The sequence below is a fragment of the Rhodnius prolixus genome, unplaced genomic scaffold (genome assembly GCF_049639745.1).
Source record: "Rhodnius prolixus isolate KJV_2025 unplaced genomic scaffold, Rpr scaffold_2, whole genome shotgun sequence".
Classification (NCBI taxonomy): domain Eukaryota; kingdom Metazoa; phylum Arthropoda; class Insecta; order Hemiptera; family Reduviidae; genus Rhodnius; species Rhodnius prolixus.
In genome coordinates, this window is record NW_027411592.1 from 62,957,983 (window position 1) to 62,973,922 (window position 15,940).

General features: G+C 36.7%; 1 protein-coding gene across 1 annotated transcript in view; it reads left to right on the forward strand.

Annotated features, from left to right (window-relative positions):
- The first annotated feature begins 256 nt into the window (after nucleotides 1-256).
- LOC141450142 (carboxyl-terminal PDZ ligand of neuronal nitric oxide synthase protein) overlaps nucleotides 257-15,940 on the forward strand; it is a 299,139-nt gene continuing 283,455 nt past the window's right edge. The window contains exon 1 of the mRNA XM_074120261.1: nucleotides 257-837. Within this exon, the coding sequence (XP_073976362.1) occupies nucleotides 730-837 (108 nt within the window). The 5' untranslated portion in view covers nucleotides 257-729. The remainder of the gene's footprint in view (nucleotides 838-15,940) is intronic.

Below are 15,940 nucleotides of genomic sequence, written 5' to 3' on the forward strand. Positions count from 1 at the left end.
ATGAAAAAACCACCACTGGACAGGACACCATTCCCTAAAAACAAAACCACTTTTACGGGCAAAGAGATCTCAAAATTGATATTTATCCGTGACAATGGACACTTTCTCTCACAAATTAAAGTTTATCAAAGAGAAAGCAAATAATTGGCATTATGTTAAGCGTAATGCAGGCGTGATAACGCGCGTTGCATGGTATCTGTTAAGAACGTTGGCAGGCTGGCTAACTATATCTTCTGGAAGGGATAGAATCTAGGGGAATGGGAGATTCCAACAGTGTTGCGAGTGGCGCGCTCTCCCGAACTAGCGACGAACCTTGCTGTACACAGTAGCTTCTCAGTATTCTCTCGGCCGTCCGAGCCAGCAGAACTATTCTGTTGGACGAGCCTGTCCCGTGAATTCAGTGACAAGTGTGTAAGTTCAGTGTTACAAATTTTTTGTTTCAGTGTTTTAGAACCCCCCCCCCCATTTGTAACAATATTAAAAACATATTTTGCGTACATGATAACGATTTAAATTAAATTAAAAAAAAAAATTGATGTCATCTAGTCGTATTTTTTTTTTTTTTTATTGTTTTGCGGATGCTAGAGGTGGATCCCCTTTTTAAAAATCAGTGTTGCTTAAAAATTCGTATGTGAAAATTTTGTTCTTATATTTTTTTTTTGATGAAGCAAGCAAATTGAAAGCAAAGCTTCAACAACATCACAATCATCATCAACACAACAACAAAAAATGCCATCAAAAAATCAGTACGATCTAGTGCAGAATGATGATTACGACACTCGGATACCTTTGCACAGTGAGGAGGCATTCAATCATGGCATCATATTTCAAGCAAAGGTTAGATTTCAATATTTTATTTATGTAGATATATTAAAAGAAAAACAAAATAAAGTTTAAAAAAAAAAGAAGAAATTAAAAAAAACGTAAATTGGCGCGTTTAAAAGCTGCGCGGCCGGGTGAGGAAGATATTGTGTCACCATTGCATAGCTGTCTCCATGGTAACCGGACAACCTTCGTTAAAATTGTTTTTTTGCAGTGTTGTGTTTATTTTCTGTTAAATTTTCATTGATATTTTGATTTGAATTTGGATGTTATACATAATTCAATGTTCTCGAAAGTTACCTTTTTTTAGTTAGGCGAACTTGAGCTCTTATTTCTTTTTGGAGAAAAGAATGTTCAATTATGTTGGTAATAATTATCAGGGAAAAATGTAAAGATGGACAGTTTTTTGTTTTTTCGAGTTATTTATTTGATTTTAAAACTTCCTTTTAATTTGATTGTACTTATTTCAAGTGAAAAGAAGTCAAGAAGGATTTTAGTAAAAAATAGACCAAATTACCAAGTGCTAGTTTGTTCAAATGACACAGAAAAGATCTTGAAGGAATTTCTGTCGGTGAAAAAAGTTCAGTAATTTCGGTCTACAGCTGTAAGTTCCTATTTGCTGAAAGGTTTTTTAATTAATTTTTGTAGATTTTTCCCAAAAAAGTGGTTCCTATAATTTTTTTCTTTCCATGGTAAATCTTCACTTTTTTTTTTGGAGGCAGTTACTGTTCTATTAGTTACTGTTTCATGAATGGGTACGCTGTTACCACCTGGCAAAATTAGCGGTATCTGATCAAATCGCAACTAATTCCGATTAAAAGAAAAAAATCTTGAACGATTTCTATTTATCGTTCTTATGTCGTCTGCAAGGGTCTGACTTCTTTGTCTTTGAAATTCTTTACATGAAAATTGATTTTAAGGTGTGGTCTTTCTTTTTGTCGAAAGATTCTTATATTTTAGTGATCCTGTTTACTTAGAGAAGTTCATGGGACTTCCCAAGGATGGAATGATAATAAATACAGGTTCTTCGAAAAGGGATTTGGGCCTTGAATCCGTTCCGGTGCAGTCGAGGAATCACTCCTAAGGCTGGAATGGGCTGTCTGGATACTCCTTAGGAATATATGTATCCATATCTTTGGTTTGAAGCCTATTATCAGGATATGTTGACTTCAGGTCAGAGATTCTGCAACTGCAACTGCAGCTTTTGTACGATACATAATTTTGGAAATGCGCGTCACAAACTACATCAAAGGCTGTGTGCTTTCTCAGTCTCCTGCACATGTACAGTTCTCGGCGGTGTCTAGGTTATTTTTCTACTGGAAAAACCTAACCTAGTTCACCGTTATTTTCCCCAGTTCGTTTGACGTCTGTTCATTCGTATCGTTACTTTCTTTTTGAGTTGGTGTTAATACACGACGCAAGTTTAGGAGTTATAATCCGGAAGGAAATTACTATTTGTAAATGCCAGAGATTATGGCGGCAATTGAAAATGGTGTAAATAAGAATCCAATCAAACTAGATGAAGTTTTCAAATCGAGCCAAGTCAAATAACACAAACATATTTTGACAGATAGAAATCCACAATGTCCGGTAATACATTATTTACAGTTTTATCTGGATTTAGTATTTTCTGAAGGTTACATTTTTAGAATTGAAACAAGCCATATGGTAACGCAGGAATACACGAGGCTTGTTAATCTGTTCCATGTGCCAGTGCTGTCTAAATAACACAAAACTAGCGGATGTTTTTTCCATTTGCTTTTGTATGCAAAAGTTTTGCCAATCGTGTACATTATTACAATGTAGCCTATATGCTTACAGTTAAATGAATTGTTTATGGAGGAACTATTTCTATTTTAAAATTGTTCATTTTTATGGGCTAAAGTTAAAGTTAAAGAGATCGGTATATGTTTAAAATGAATTGATGGTATTTAGGTCAGAATTTGTGCTGAATCAACGTTTTTGAAAACATTTCAATGAAAATGATTGAACGGCACTTTACCTAGTTAGAAAGGTAAATAGTTATTTTACAAGGGAAACTAGGCGCCTCGATAGCCAAGCGGTTAAGAGACTAGACCCGCAATGCTAAGATGTATTGTTGGTTTAGTGGGTTCGATTCCCCAGGTCTAGGCCTTGGATTTTATTTAATAGTTAATATGAGAAATTTATAGTAAAGTATGTTAGGCGGTTAAGAGACTAGACCCGCAATGCTAAGATGTATTGTTGGTTTAGTGGGTTCGATTCCCAGTGTCTAGGCCTTGGATTTTATTTAATAGTTAATATGAGAAATTTATAGTAAAGTATGTTAGGCGGTTAAGAGACTAGACCCGCAATGCTAAGATGTATTGTTGGTTTAGTGGGTTCGATTCCCCAGGTCTAGGCCTTGGATTTTATTTAATGGTTAATATGAGAAATTTATAGTAAAGTATGTTAGGCGGTTAAGAGACTAGACCCGCAATGCTAAGATGTATTGTTGGTTTAGTGGGTTCGATTCCCAGTGTCTAGGCCTTGGATTTTATTTAATGGTTAATATGAGAAGTTTATAGTAAAGAATGTTTGCTAGTCACCTGCGTCCACGACACCTAATTTGGTAAATGGAAGTAAAGTCGGCCTGAAAAATGGGCATTACTACTCCTACTACTACCACAGAGGAAACTAGGGACTTCATTATTTACTTTGTTTTAATCATTAGCACTCCATAAGGAGAACGAGGCTCCAGGACTAGGTAAATCCCAAACTCTATGGGATAACCTGGAGGCCGACATCCTCCCCTTTCTAAAACAGAGTGCACCTTCCTCCTTCAATGCAAGGTAACTAAATATTATTATTTTTAGCAACGTTCACAACGCCTTCCCTAGTCGCGTTTCTCAGCGAATACTGCGAGAGAGAGGTCCCTGGTGCTTCAGAGACACCAACAATCCTTTGGCACGGGGTTTGCATCCCTAATAATCAGATAACTGCTCGCATCAACAATCTCTTGACTTACCTTTTAAGACTCGATCTTTTACTCAGTATTCTTTAGAAATTGGGATAGTCTGACGAAAGTAACACTGCCTCATGCCCAGAATGGCAGCCATTGAAATGCGTGATGAAAGAAATAAATAGGTGGCCGGAAATAAATACAGATGAGACCGCAGGTAATTGTGCTGAAATTGCCCTTTAGTCAGAAACACGAAACGCTTATTACGTCGGTGATAACTCAGAATTGAAAAACTTCACAACAGCAATACTTACTTCTTTTAAGGGGTAAGAGAACTAATAACCTGTTAAGTTTGCGATTTTACAATTAATCAATGTAAGGGCATAATTTTATTTACACAATGTAAACATCTACATATATTTCAATTAAGTTTAATTAATCTGAATTATGCAATCCAGGCGCTGAGTGAAATCAAGTTCCCGCCCAATGTTCTTGCCGCCTAATAGTGTGATCTTCCCGCCAATACTGGCCAGCTGATGTTTTCTTTTTGTCAAGTAACCTTGAACTCACCGGCGAATGTGTCTGTATGTAACTACGTGATGCTCACACCGAACGTTTATTTCAAACACACACTCATATACACGAGAACTTGTACAGAAAAAAAAAAAAAAAAAAAAATCAGTTGAATTAGATTGTCCTTCAATGGCCGCCCGCCACTTGAGCACTGTCTGCACGTCCATAAAAGTCTGTGCATCGCGTCACTCACCTCTAATCAAAATGTCAGCTGAATTTTTATGATTAGAACATATTTTTAAAATAATTATTCTGAACTTTGGAGTTTTATTTTCCAACCCGAAGATAGGTGGTGTGATTGCCTCCATGTGGTGTACTTCACAGACAGGCACACTTTGTTCGACACAGTTATTAAACGGTTATTTCCGGTGAAAAAAAAAAATCGATATCGAAAATTTTGTTCGATTACTGTGCTCCTCTCTTTCTACAGAGTACGATGAAGCAATACACTGGTACAATACTGTAATCTTCAGTAATAATAATATTTCTTGGCAAGCTGTAAACCACCTGTGTGTAGCCTCGTACAAATCGTACCCAGATACATTGGAAATGTGTATAATGGACTGGAGGGAAGACGCCAGGGAGTAGATTGGTACGAGCTGGAATGTGGCCTTGAGGCCGGGCTGGTGGCCGAGCGGAGTGACTGACTCCAGCATCTCCAGGCGCACCATAAGGTCACCAACACTCTCTCCAGCCCGCCCGCCCCTCCACCATGACTGCATTAAATCACTAATTCAGTTAGACTGATGATTAATGAGTATGTAGGAGCCGATAAATTGAATGTTCGCTTCCTGTCATGCCTCGCTGGAAGGAAGTATTACAAACTGGCTGGACTTCCGGTTTTAGTTCTTATCGCAAGTATCTAGTATTGTACTCGCCGAACGCGAAAAAAGTACGTTTTTACGAATTAGGCGTGATTTTACAGTAACTCAGAAATGGATAAAGGCTAAAATTTGATATTTCGCTAGGTGTCACCATAGTGCACGCCACAGAAAGGGTTTTAGTGAAACCGGAAATGCCACCTTACTGAATAGATTTTCCAGATTTTCTCGAACACAAACTTCCGCTATTTTTCCTCATCGTCGGTACAACATTTTCTCCGGGAAATGAATAAGGAAGGAGTTGTTGGGCGGGCTTCCCTCTAAACGACTTCATATCCGGGTTATCTTTAAATTCCAACTTCAAAGAAAATGGCCTGACCGGAAGATATCATTTACTAAGTAAATTATTCGGTTGTCAGCAATTTTTTTTTATTCGCTTCCAATGATTCTGTTGTTTGTGCAATTCTCCAGGATTCTCCATTCTTACGGTTTTTACATCCACACCTTGTGCTAAAAATACATTTTTTCTCGTCTTTGAGAAATCTCGTAACGCATTTTCGGAGAAAAGTCAAATCTTGAAAATTTTACTTGATTATACTTCCACCTACCTATTAAGTACCTACTTAGCAAGTACTTTAAAGTTATGAAAATACTTAACCAAGTCTCACAACAACATAAATCATCTTGCTAAAATAAAAGAAAATTCTTAATTGGTATTACGAAGGTAATTATTTTATTTTTTCATTAAAAGGACGAAGGAAAAACAAAAATAAAACAAAAACTAAACGGACTTAGTTTAATTAAAACTGCAGCACTTAAACTTAAGTGCTTCCCAAAGTTCTGGGACTTTCTTTCATTTCTAAATTGGGCTTAATTAGTCGACAAGTTTTGAAAACATTCATAAAGACACCCTAATTGGAATATCTCACAGTTTATCAATGAAAGTAATTTTGCTTTTATTTCTCATTACTAAGTTTTTTTCTATCAATGTTCAAAAGATAAACTGCCACCAATGTATATATTAATGCCAGCAAGGCGCCACGGTAGCCGAGCGGTTAGAGGCGAGACCTGCGAAGCTAATATGTATTGTTGTACTGGGTTCAATTCCCGGTCTTTAAGTATTGGATTTTATTTAATGGTTAATAAAAGAAATTTACAGTAAAGTATGTTAGGCGGTTAAGAGACTAGACCCGCAATGCTAAGATGTATTGTTGGTTTAGTGGGTTCGATTCCCGGTGTCTAGGTCTTGGAGTTTATTTAATGGTTAATATGAGAAATTTATAGTAAAGTATGTTAGGCGGTTAAGAGACTAGACCCGCAATGCTACGATGTATTGTTGGTTTAGTGGGTTCGATTCCCGGTCTTTAAGCCTTGGATTTTATTTAATGGTTAATAAAAGAAATTTACAGTAAAGTATGTTAGGCGGTTAGATAGGCTAGACCCGCAAAGCTAAGATGTATTGTTGGTTTAGTGGGTTCGATTCTCTGTCTCTAAGCCTTGGATTTTATTTAATGGTTAATAAAAGAAATTCACAGTAAAGTATGTGTTGCTAGTCGCCTCCGTCCACGACACCTAATTCGGTAGTTGGATGTAAAGCCCGCCTGAAAAAATAGGCAATTACTTTACTTTACTTTATTAGTGCCAGCAGGTAGATCACCAGCTGATAATTTTCAAACTGAAAACTACGAAAATTCCAATTTACATCTTTGCCGGAGTTAAAGTAATTCGCTGAGACAATACTGGAGATTAGGCGGTTCTTAAACAAACATTCAGTTACCATCAAGTGCTTAAATTGTTCTTTAGCCATTTGACATTTAAATTTTTATTTATTACATGAAAATAAATACATATGTACCATGGAGTGCCAGTACGAATACCATAACCTCCTGCATAATAATTACTAAAATTGTACAAAATATAAAATATAAAATTGGATAAGGAGGCAAAAAACTCATGAAAAAAACCTCAGCCTCTAAGGAAAGTTTTACTTCAGGGAATCCTTAACTCTCCTGTGCCTGTGCACCGTGTCCAAACTATAGTCCCCTATTTGGCTGCAGAGGTGGTTGTGACTTGATTCGCAACTTACTGAAGAAACCAGTAGCGAGATACTTGATGTAGTGTTCTACATAGTCCATGTTGGTGTTATGGAGTGTAAGTCTATAATAAGCGATTAGCGGGGGGAAGTTGTCACAAGTCTGGAGAATTTATTTTGGATGATCTGCAGCAAGGCGATATTGGATCGACATGTCCAGACTCCAGGAGGGACAAGCATAAAGTAACATGGGCCTAACCACTACCTTGTACAGCAGGAATTTATTCTCTGGAGACAGTTTAGAGTTCCTGCAGAACAGCGGGAATAGAACTCGAATGGAACTCTATCCTTTATGTGGGGAGTAAAAGTCCGCCCACGATCCAGTAATACTCCAAGATATTTGATAGTGGCAGCCCATCCCTTGAAGTGGGACATGTCCGATACAAGATCGGCCCTGCGCTTAATGAAAAAGGATAGCCTCTGTTTATAAGGGGTTAATTGTTCTTTAGCCGGAAGTAAGGTAGATAATACCGGATCACAGTCTTCTACATCCTGAACAGCTGAAGAAGCGAATTCATATGCCCCATGTATTTCTCCATACTTCTTGCAACTTAGCACCACCACTCATCGCTTAAAAGTTCTTTTATTTTGGTTTATATCCATCGAAGAATTCGATTAAAGGGAAAAGCGAGACTAAATTGCCTCTAAAGTGCCAATGTACGGTCCTAACTCTCGGGTACTGTTGGGAAAGATTAAATTTTCTTTTTCTTTTTTTGTTTAAATTCCAAGTTTTAAAGAAAATGCCTCAAAACGGAATTTTCCTTCTTTGTTTTTTGAGATTTTCCCAATTTTTTTGGATTTTCTGTAAACTTTGTATGTACATTGCGCACACATAGATCTGTAAATTTTCTTTTAAATCATTTTAGCAGTTTTCGTGGCGGGGCTTCTCCAATAAAGTTGCCATTTCCGTTTCAAATGGAAATTAAAATATTAATCAAATATTCGGAAAATTATTGAGCTAGATTCTTGGACATAGTAGTTGGAATTAGTTGATCGCAACAATTAAGTAGAGGAAAATTTTGTAAACAGTAGTTTTACAGTAGTTACAGAGTTTTTGTAGTTATTAATGTTACGTCACAAAAATAGTAGAAATAGAAATGGTACAGCATAATGACGTGATTAATTCAGGAGCAGGGAGATTAAGACTGTGGCTGCAGGTAAGGAGAAGGACACGCAGGGAGGAAGGTTTAAGGTTGCAATGGGCCGAATCACTGTTTAACGTCTTATTTAGAATTATAAAAGGGAAGGAAAATGAAATAAAAATATAAAAAGAAGTTAAAACTAAAGGAGACAAGAAAGACTTTAGATAAATAATGGCGTAATTTATTAATAGAAGCAGGCCGGCAGTTGTAACGGTTGCTTTTCAACACGGCCGGCCTGCTGGTCGCGCATCAACTCTAACTAGATCTGATGAGGCAACATTTAAAAATAATATCACAGCTGATTAAGAGAATAAATATTAACCCCTTTTCCAATCAGCTGATCATCAATCCAGCTGTTTCAATGTAAATCATAATAACTAGCTGACTTGAAATGGGTTAGCTAACTCGTTACGATCGATTTCTACTTTCTTCTTGCACCTAGCAAGAGGTAGCATGGCGATCGTGTGGAAATGAGAGAAACTGATTTCTTTCTTGACCTGAAATAGTGGTTTTGAAGACCCCCTGTACCTGGAAGTACATGATTAGAAAACGCTATAAGCGGGTAGAGTCCTAGAGGGCGAAACATGACTCCAGGCCTCCCCCCCAAAAGGGACAGAATTAAAGAAGAAGACAACCAGTCCACTGCCTGCGTATCAATGGCACACGTGACCTCTCACTTCTAACAACCTTAAACTTTTTTTTTTGCAATAAATGGCTTCGACAAAATGATCATCTTTACTGCTCAATATATTATCACAATGGCATTTCTGCCAGTGACATTCGATGCCGTTGCAGTTATTTCTTACAACCTATAGTGGCAACGTGGAAACTTTTAGTTCCACAATATTTGTATTTTCACAATACCAGTAAAAATGCACTATAATGAAGCCAGCTCACTTTGTTTCATAGTTGGATTTCCAGGAAATTTAAAGTACGTCTTGTTAGGATTTCCTCTAGATTTTTTTTTTTGTTGGTGATACATTCAAAATTAGGTAGTAATATATTGTCTGCAAATTTTGGTGAAAATAATAATAATAATAATAGGTATAATAATAATATTTGTAATAATAATAATTGTAATAAGAATAATAATAATTGTAATAAGAATAATAGTAATAATAATAAAGGTGTCACGGTAGCCGAGCGGTTAAGAGGCTAGACCCGCAATACTAAGATGTATTGTTGGTTTAAAGGGTTCGATTCCCCTGGTCTAGACCTTGGATTTTATTTAGTAGTTAATATGAGAAATTTATAGTAAAGTATGTTAGGCGGTTAAGAGACTGGACCCGCAATGCTAAGATGTATTGTTGGTTTAGTGGGTTCGATTCCCTGCGTCTAGATCTTGGATTTTATTTAATGGTTAATATGAGAAATTTACAGTAAAGTATGTTTGCTAGTCGCCTCCGTCCACTACACCTAATTTGGTAGTTGGATGTAAAACCCACCTGAAAAAATAGGAATATTACTTATAATAATAATAATAATAATAATAATAATAATAATAATAATAATAATAATAATAATAATAATAATATAATATCTTTTTAAATAAAAGATGTAAGCTGTTAGGAGAGGTTTTGTGTGTGGAGAGTATTAGCTATGGTCTCAATGAATGGGAAAATCATGTTAGGTGGTTAGTGCAGCCTTTGTAAGCTCACGGGAGTAATCAAGGAGAACCAGGAGATCTACGGCTCATCTCACAAACACACTAGAAGCTAACTCCTATGACATGGAGAAAGTGCGGCGAAGAACAAATAGAGTTAGCACTCCAAGCGGCGGCTAATAAAACCTCCAAATGACCTAACAAGTCGCCTAATGAGGCAGGCCGGTAGGCTGACCTTGCACCTAATATTGAAGGTGGCTATAAAGGATTAGCCGGGGTCTTGTTCGCCTCTAATTAACCATCCCAACTTGGAGCTTACTGTTTGTTGGACAAGGAGGCGGTGCTTTTAATCAGTAAAAGTTTTCTAATTTTACCAGGATAGCAGGCGGTTTGGCTTAATCACCTATTTCAAAGGCGGACATTTAATGGACTCGGATTTGTGATGGGGTGGGTAACAGGACAACAGCTGGTGCAAAGATTGGGAAGTTTAGGGATTTAGAAATTGGACGTATTCACAGATTGGCTTCTACCACACCTTACCCATTGTGGGGTGAAAAAGGTCAGGAACTGTCGGAGGAGAATACAGTGGTTTGTGTGTGAGTGCGAATGATAGTGTGCTAAAGTTTGGCTACACCCAGTTTGGGACCAAAATTATTTTAGAGATACAAACTCTCAATCTATTCAAATGGAACTTGGTGTCCGTCGAGACAATTGCAGCAAACTCAAAGATTCTGTACTGCATTTACGAAACTGCGACTTGAAGAGAAGAAGTGGGCTAGATTCCTTTTGAGAGAAAAGATCTAATATGTCAAATTCGAAACTCCGCTGGTACGCTGTTTCGAAGAGTAATTAATTCGAGCAATAGATGTGTGAACAAAATATGTCAGGCGTGAAAATTTCCCCTCAAAAAAGTGAGCTAGAAAATTCTCCATGAGCTTCATATTGCATCAAAATTGACATAACATTGTTACAGTATCTCAAGTTTTCTTTTATCTTCCATAGATATTGTAACGAAGTTGACCTTGCAAGCATTGTGTTTGGCTGGGAGCTTCGACGACCCAGTGACGTTTTAATTGGCAGCCTAGGAACGGACGAAGTGGACGTGGATAGCTGTGCTGCGGACCTTCGCCATAAGTGGAGAGCTGCACGTAGAAAGGTACACGACAGAATGAAACAGGAGGGTGACCGGACGAGGACATTGCATGACAGGCAGGCCATCGGAAGAACGTTCCAGAGAGGTGGGAAAGTTTGGTCGTACAAACGTGTCCACAAAAAAGGAAAACCTCCTAAGTTACTGGGTAGGATCTTGCACCATTGCCTGTCGGCTCAACGACCCGGTGTAACGGATCCAACTTATGCCCAGAACTCATAATGAAGGTGGAACACGTAGACCGATTACTGCCCTACGTCACGGAAGAGACTTCTGTTCGGGACGAACAGTTCTAAGAGAGGGGCAGTGTAACGAAGTTGACCTGGCCAGAGAAGAAAGGCCTAGATTGTTCTAGGGGATAAGCGACCAAAGTCGGTAACAGGCCGACACTGGGTAAACAAAAGGCCGGTCTCTACCTGAGCCAGAAAAGAAAAGGGCTAGATTGTTGTATGAGTTTAGTGACCGTAGCCTGTAACGGTCCACCACTGTGTAAAAGCCAGCTAAGAGAAAGGCCTCAGTTGGGGTAGTGGCATATGTGTTTTCCCAGCCAGTGATTGACAGGTAGGAGTGAGACAAACAATTGGAGGAGGCGGCCCCAGTTGGGGTGGTGGCAGTATGCGTTCTCCAGCCAATGAGCGGCAGGTGGGAGCAAGACAGACGGAGTTGGAGTAAGACAGAAGGTTAGAGGAGGGCGGCCCCAGTTAGGGTGGTGGCAGCATGTGTTTTCCTCAGCCAGTGACCGACCGGTGGGCGTGACACAGACGGAGTGGGGCAGTCGCAGTTAAAAGGAGGCAGACACAGCTGGAGAAGTTAGTTTTAATCAAGTTTTTAGACAGAGTTTTTAGTGAAGTCTTTGCAGACAGTTATTAGAGTTTTTGAGTGAGTTTTGAGTTAGTCTTGGAAAGTTAGTTTGGAGAGACACTTTGGAAGTGACAGTTTTGAGAGAGTCAGTGTTGCGGAGTGCTTTAAAGTTAGCTAGTCGGGCGGTTAGTCAGTTAGTGAGGAGAGCTTGGTTAGCGCGGTTGAGTCTAGCGCAATTCGGGGCAGTGCGGACCAGTGGTCAGTCGTGGAACAGTTTTGTGGCGTTACGTAGTGAGTAAGTAACAGTAAACTGTTGTGACTGTTTTAAATGGTGACTATAATGAATAGCGTTAGTTGCTAGTAAATGTGTTAAAGGTAATGTGTTAATAAATCAGGTTATTACTTACAACTTTAGCGAGTTTTATTATTTAATCAAACCCACATATTATTTAAATTAACTAGTGGCAGGCATTAGTTATAGGTAAAGCTTCTAGATAAAAGATAGAAAAACTTTACAATATATTTTTCAGTAGACACCACTGTAGCCGAGCGGTTAAGAGACTAGACCCGCAATGCTAAGATGTATTGTTGGTTTAGTGGGTTCGATTCCCCCGGTCTAGGCCTTGGATTTTATTTAATGGTTAATATGAGAAATTTATAGTAAAGTATGTTAGGCGGTTAAGAGACTAGACCCGCAATGATAAGATGTATTGTTGGTTTAGTGGGTTCGATTCCTCCGGTCTAGGCCTTGGATTTTATTTAATGGTTAATATGAGAAATTTATAATAAAGTATGTTTGCTAGTCGCCTCCGTCCACGATACCTAATTGGTAGTTGGACGTAAAGCCCACCAGAAAACATAGGCATTACTTTACTTTATATTTTTCAGTAAAAATATGGGCAAAATAAAAACTCAGATTCTTCATAAAAAGTTTTATAAAGAGAAGTTACAAAAAAAAAATAATAAAATAAAGAAAATAGACGAAAGGTTAGGAAAACAAAAGGTAACAGTTAGGTTACCTCACTGTTCCAAGTGCCACTTCACGTTGACAACTTTTCTATTAAAACTATCCCGGTAGATGGGGGCAGATAAGTGCCCGAAACAGCGTCACGTTGGCAAAACACCCAACTTTGGCAATTTTGTCCCTCTTTTCCTATAAAAGATAAAATTCCCAATTCAGGTACAATTCATTTGAGGAAGTCCTTAGAACATTTTTTATTTCCGTTAGAAATTAAAAACAAATTGAAATATCTCGACCCTAATGTTATATTTATGCGAAAAAAAAGGAAGAAAATTGGCGTGGAAAATTAATAAGAACTTAACCAAATTTCCGAAAACCATAACTTCCTCCCAATAAAGGGAAAATCCTCTTTTATAAAATTCATGAGAAAAATCTAAAAGAAAAATGTGTATTTATTATTTTTATCTGTTTTCCTTTTTTTTTTCAATGAATAAAATTTCATAATGAATTTTCCGCGTCGCTGTTGGTGGGAAATTGTGCACCTTCTTCAGTCTAGCATTTTGCAAGTCTAATTTTCCTTCATTTAAATAAATATTTTTAGTGGGAGAGGGAAAAAAAGGCGCCACTTTAAGCTCTTACACGAAAATGATTTTCTTATGTATAAACAATTTTTGTCATACCAAGAAGACTGGATTGATGACACGTATAATATTATAATGATCAGAAGAAACCTGGAATAATATTCTTTTATGACGTCACTTGTTTGAGATCAATTCTTACCAATTCGATTTGTGTTGATATTTTGTTCTAAACTGATTGATAAAATCACGAAGCAAGATATAGAGAGGATCGAATTTCCCGCCTGGTCTTATTCCATGAAATCTTTTGACACTTAAAGTAATGTGAGATATTTGATCTGATATAGGCCAAATGAGGGAGTGGGGGTAAAATTCTAGGTTTGAATCATCCAACACGAACATGTTTATTCATGTTCTATTTCACGATGCCACGAAAAGTATTTCCTATTTTTTATTGGGAAATTTATGTTATGGCAGATCCAGTTGGTAGAACATTTTTAAATCCCTTTAACCAAAAACTTGTAGTTTAAAACGTTTAAGTTGATTAAAGCGTTGATTAAACGCCAAAAGGTACATAAATCAGCCGGAACCCAACATTTCATTCATACTTCCGCTCGTAATTTCAGCCATTTAGAAAACGTTAGAAAAAGCTTACGTGTTTTATTCAAATTTTATATAAATAATAGCATTTAAGTGAATTTTACTGCATTAATTTTCATTAATATTGTTTACAATTTATTAGATGTCACAGACTCTATTATGCTGGCCATTTTCATCTACAGAATATTTGTTCAGTAAAGAGCAGCATCCATTTATCTTAGATTGATTGAATAGGAGATGTTAAACTATTCATGCACTAGTTTTACAAAGATGCTAATGAAATAAATTATTATTATGAAGTTAATGATTAAAAAAATAGAAAAAATGCTTATAACTAACACACATTACCAACTTTTTTTTTGTTGACAGCTGATTTAAGTGCAAGTTAAGTGCAATAGTTGGAAGCAATTGTTCGATTTAAGTTCATTCATCGATTAAATCGATTGTTACTTCAATTTATCTAGTAGTAAAGCGATAAAAATAATATGTAATTAATAATTAATCTAGTTTTTTAATATTAAATGTTAATTTAGTTTTCTTCAATTATATTCTTAATCTAGATCTTCTAATAATGTTTTATATATATGTATATGTAATATAAAATAGATAAAGATATGCATATGTTTAGGATAGCATTGTTAATACCTTAGTAAAATTATTTGATTAAGAAACTTCTTTACAAGTACTCAATTAAAGGGACTGCATTTAATTATTACTTATTATTACAAGTAGTTATTTGTTTGTTATTAACTTTGTGCTCTAGTATTCTTCTGTAGGAACAAAATTCCTAATTTAAATAGAGTTGGTTACTACTATTATTTTTGTCAAAAGTAATAGAAAGTAAAAATATGAAAAATACAGATCTATCATTTTGTTACGGGTTAAAGAGGGCGTGGTGTTGCGTACATATGGTAGGCGTGGTTTAATGAACAGTTCTCGCTTCTGATTGGCACTTCAATCCGCCTACTTTTCGCACTTCCATTCTTCACTGGGATTGGTCAATTCTTTATTCCATATTATTTCTATGAAAAATAATAGTTTAATTTTTTCCACTAATCCCCCCCCCTAGGTATTTAATGAAGAATCAAAATATGCGATAAAAACTTATCTCAATAAAAACATGGAAAATAGAAGATTTTTCTTGCTTAATGTCTTGTTTCCTGTACTAATAATGTGAGGGTAAACAGGGAAATTGGGGAATAACGGTTATTTTCTTGGGAAGTAGGTAAAAGAAAATTGTGGGTCATGTTTCATGTTCACCTATTGTTCCCCGCCATTTTGATGATGTTAATGTCCAGGTGAATCGGAAGTTATGGTCTCGTTCAATTAAGCAATTAATTAAAATTAGAAATTACGTAATATGCAGTTGATCAAAACAGGTATCAACCCCATTATTTCTCTTTGTCTTGTCTTCTGAGGAGGGAAAATTTTTGTACAGGTTTGGCGACATGGGGTTTCTCCGGAAATGAACTGGACAGGGGGGGGGGGTCGGCAGCAGATGTCTGATCAAAGTGGTTCTTATTAATGGTGAATTGTGGTGAAAGGAGCAAACCTCAAATAAGAAAAAGCTTAGTAAGTTTCAATTCTAATTCTAATTTAGGTGGCACTGGGGGACTTGACCGTAAGCTTTTCATTGAAAATCACCCAACCGGAAGTGCTGCTGAATCGGATTTCCTGGCTATTTTTTGAATTGTTCAAAAAAAAAAAATTTAAAAATTATCTGTTAATTACGAAGTGTAAAATTGTTAAAAGATTCTTTAAGTTATCAACATCCGTTTTGCTCTGTAAATTTACTATTTTACTACGTTTTACTACTACAAATCTGTAAATATGGTTAGCGAATTACTCTAGAAATAGTGAACAGATTTTTGCCTATT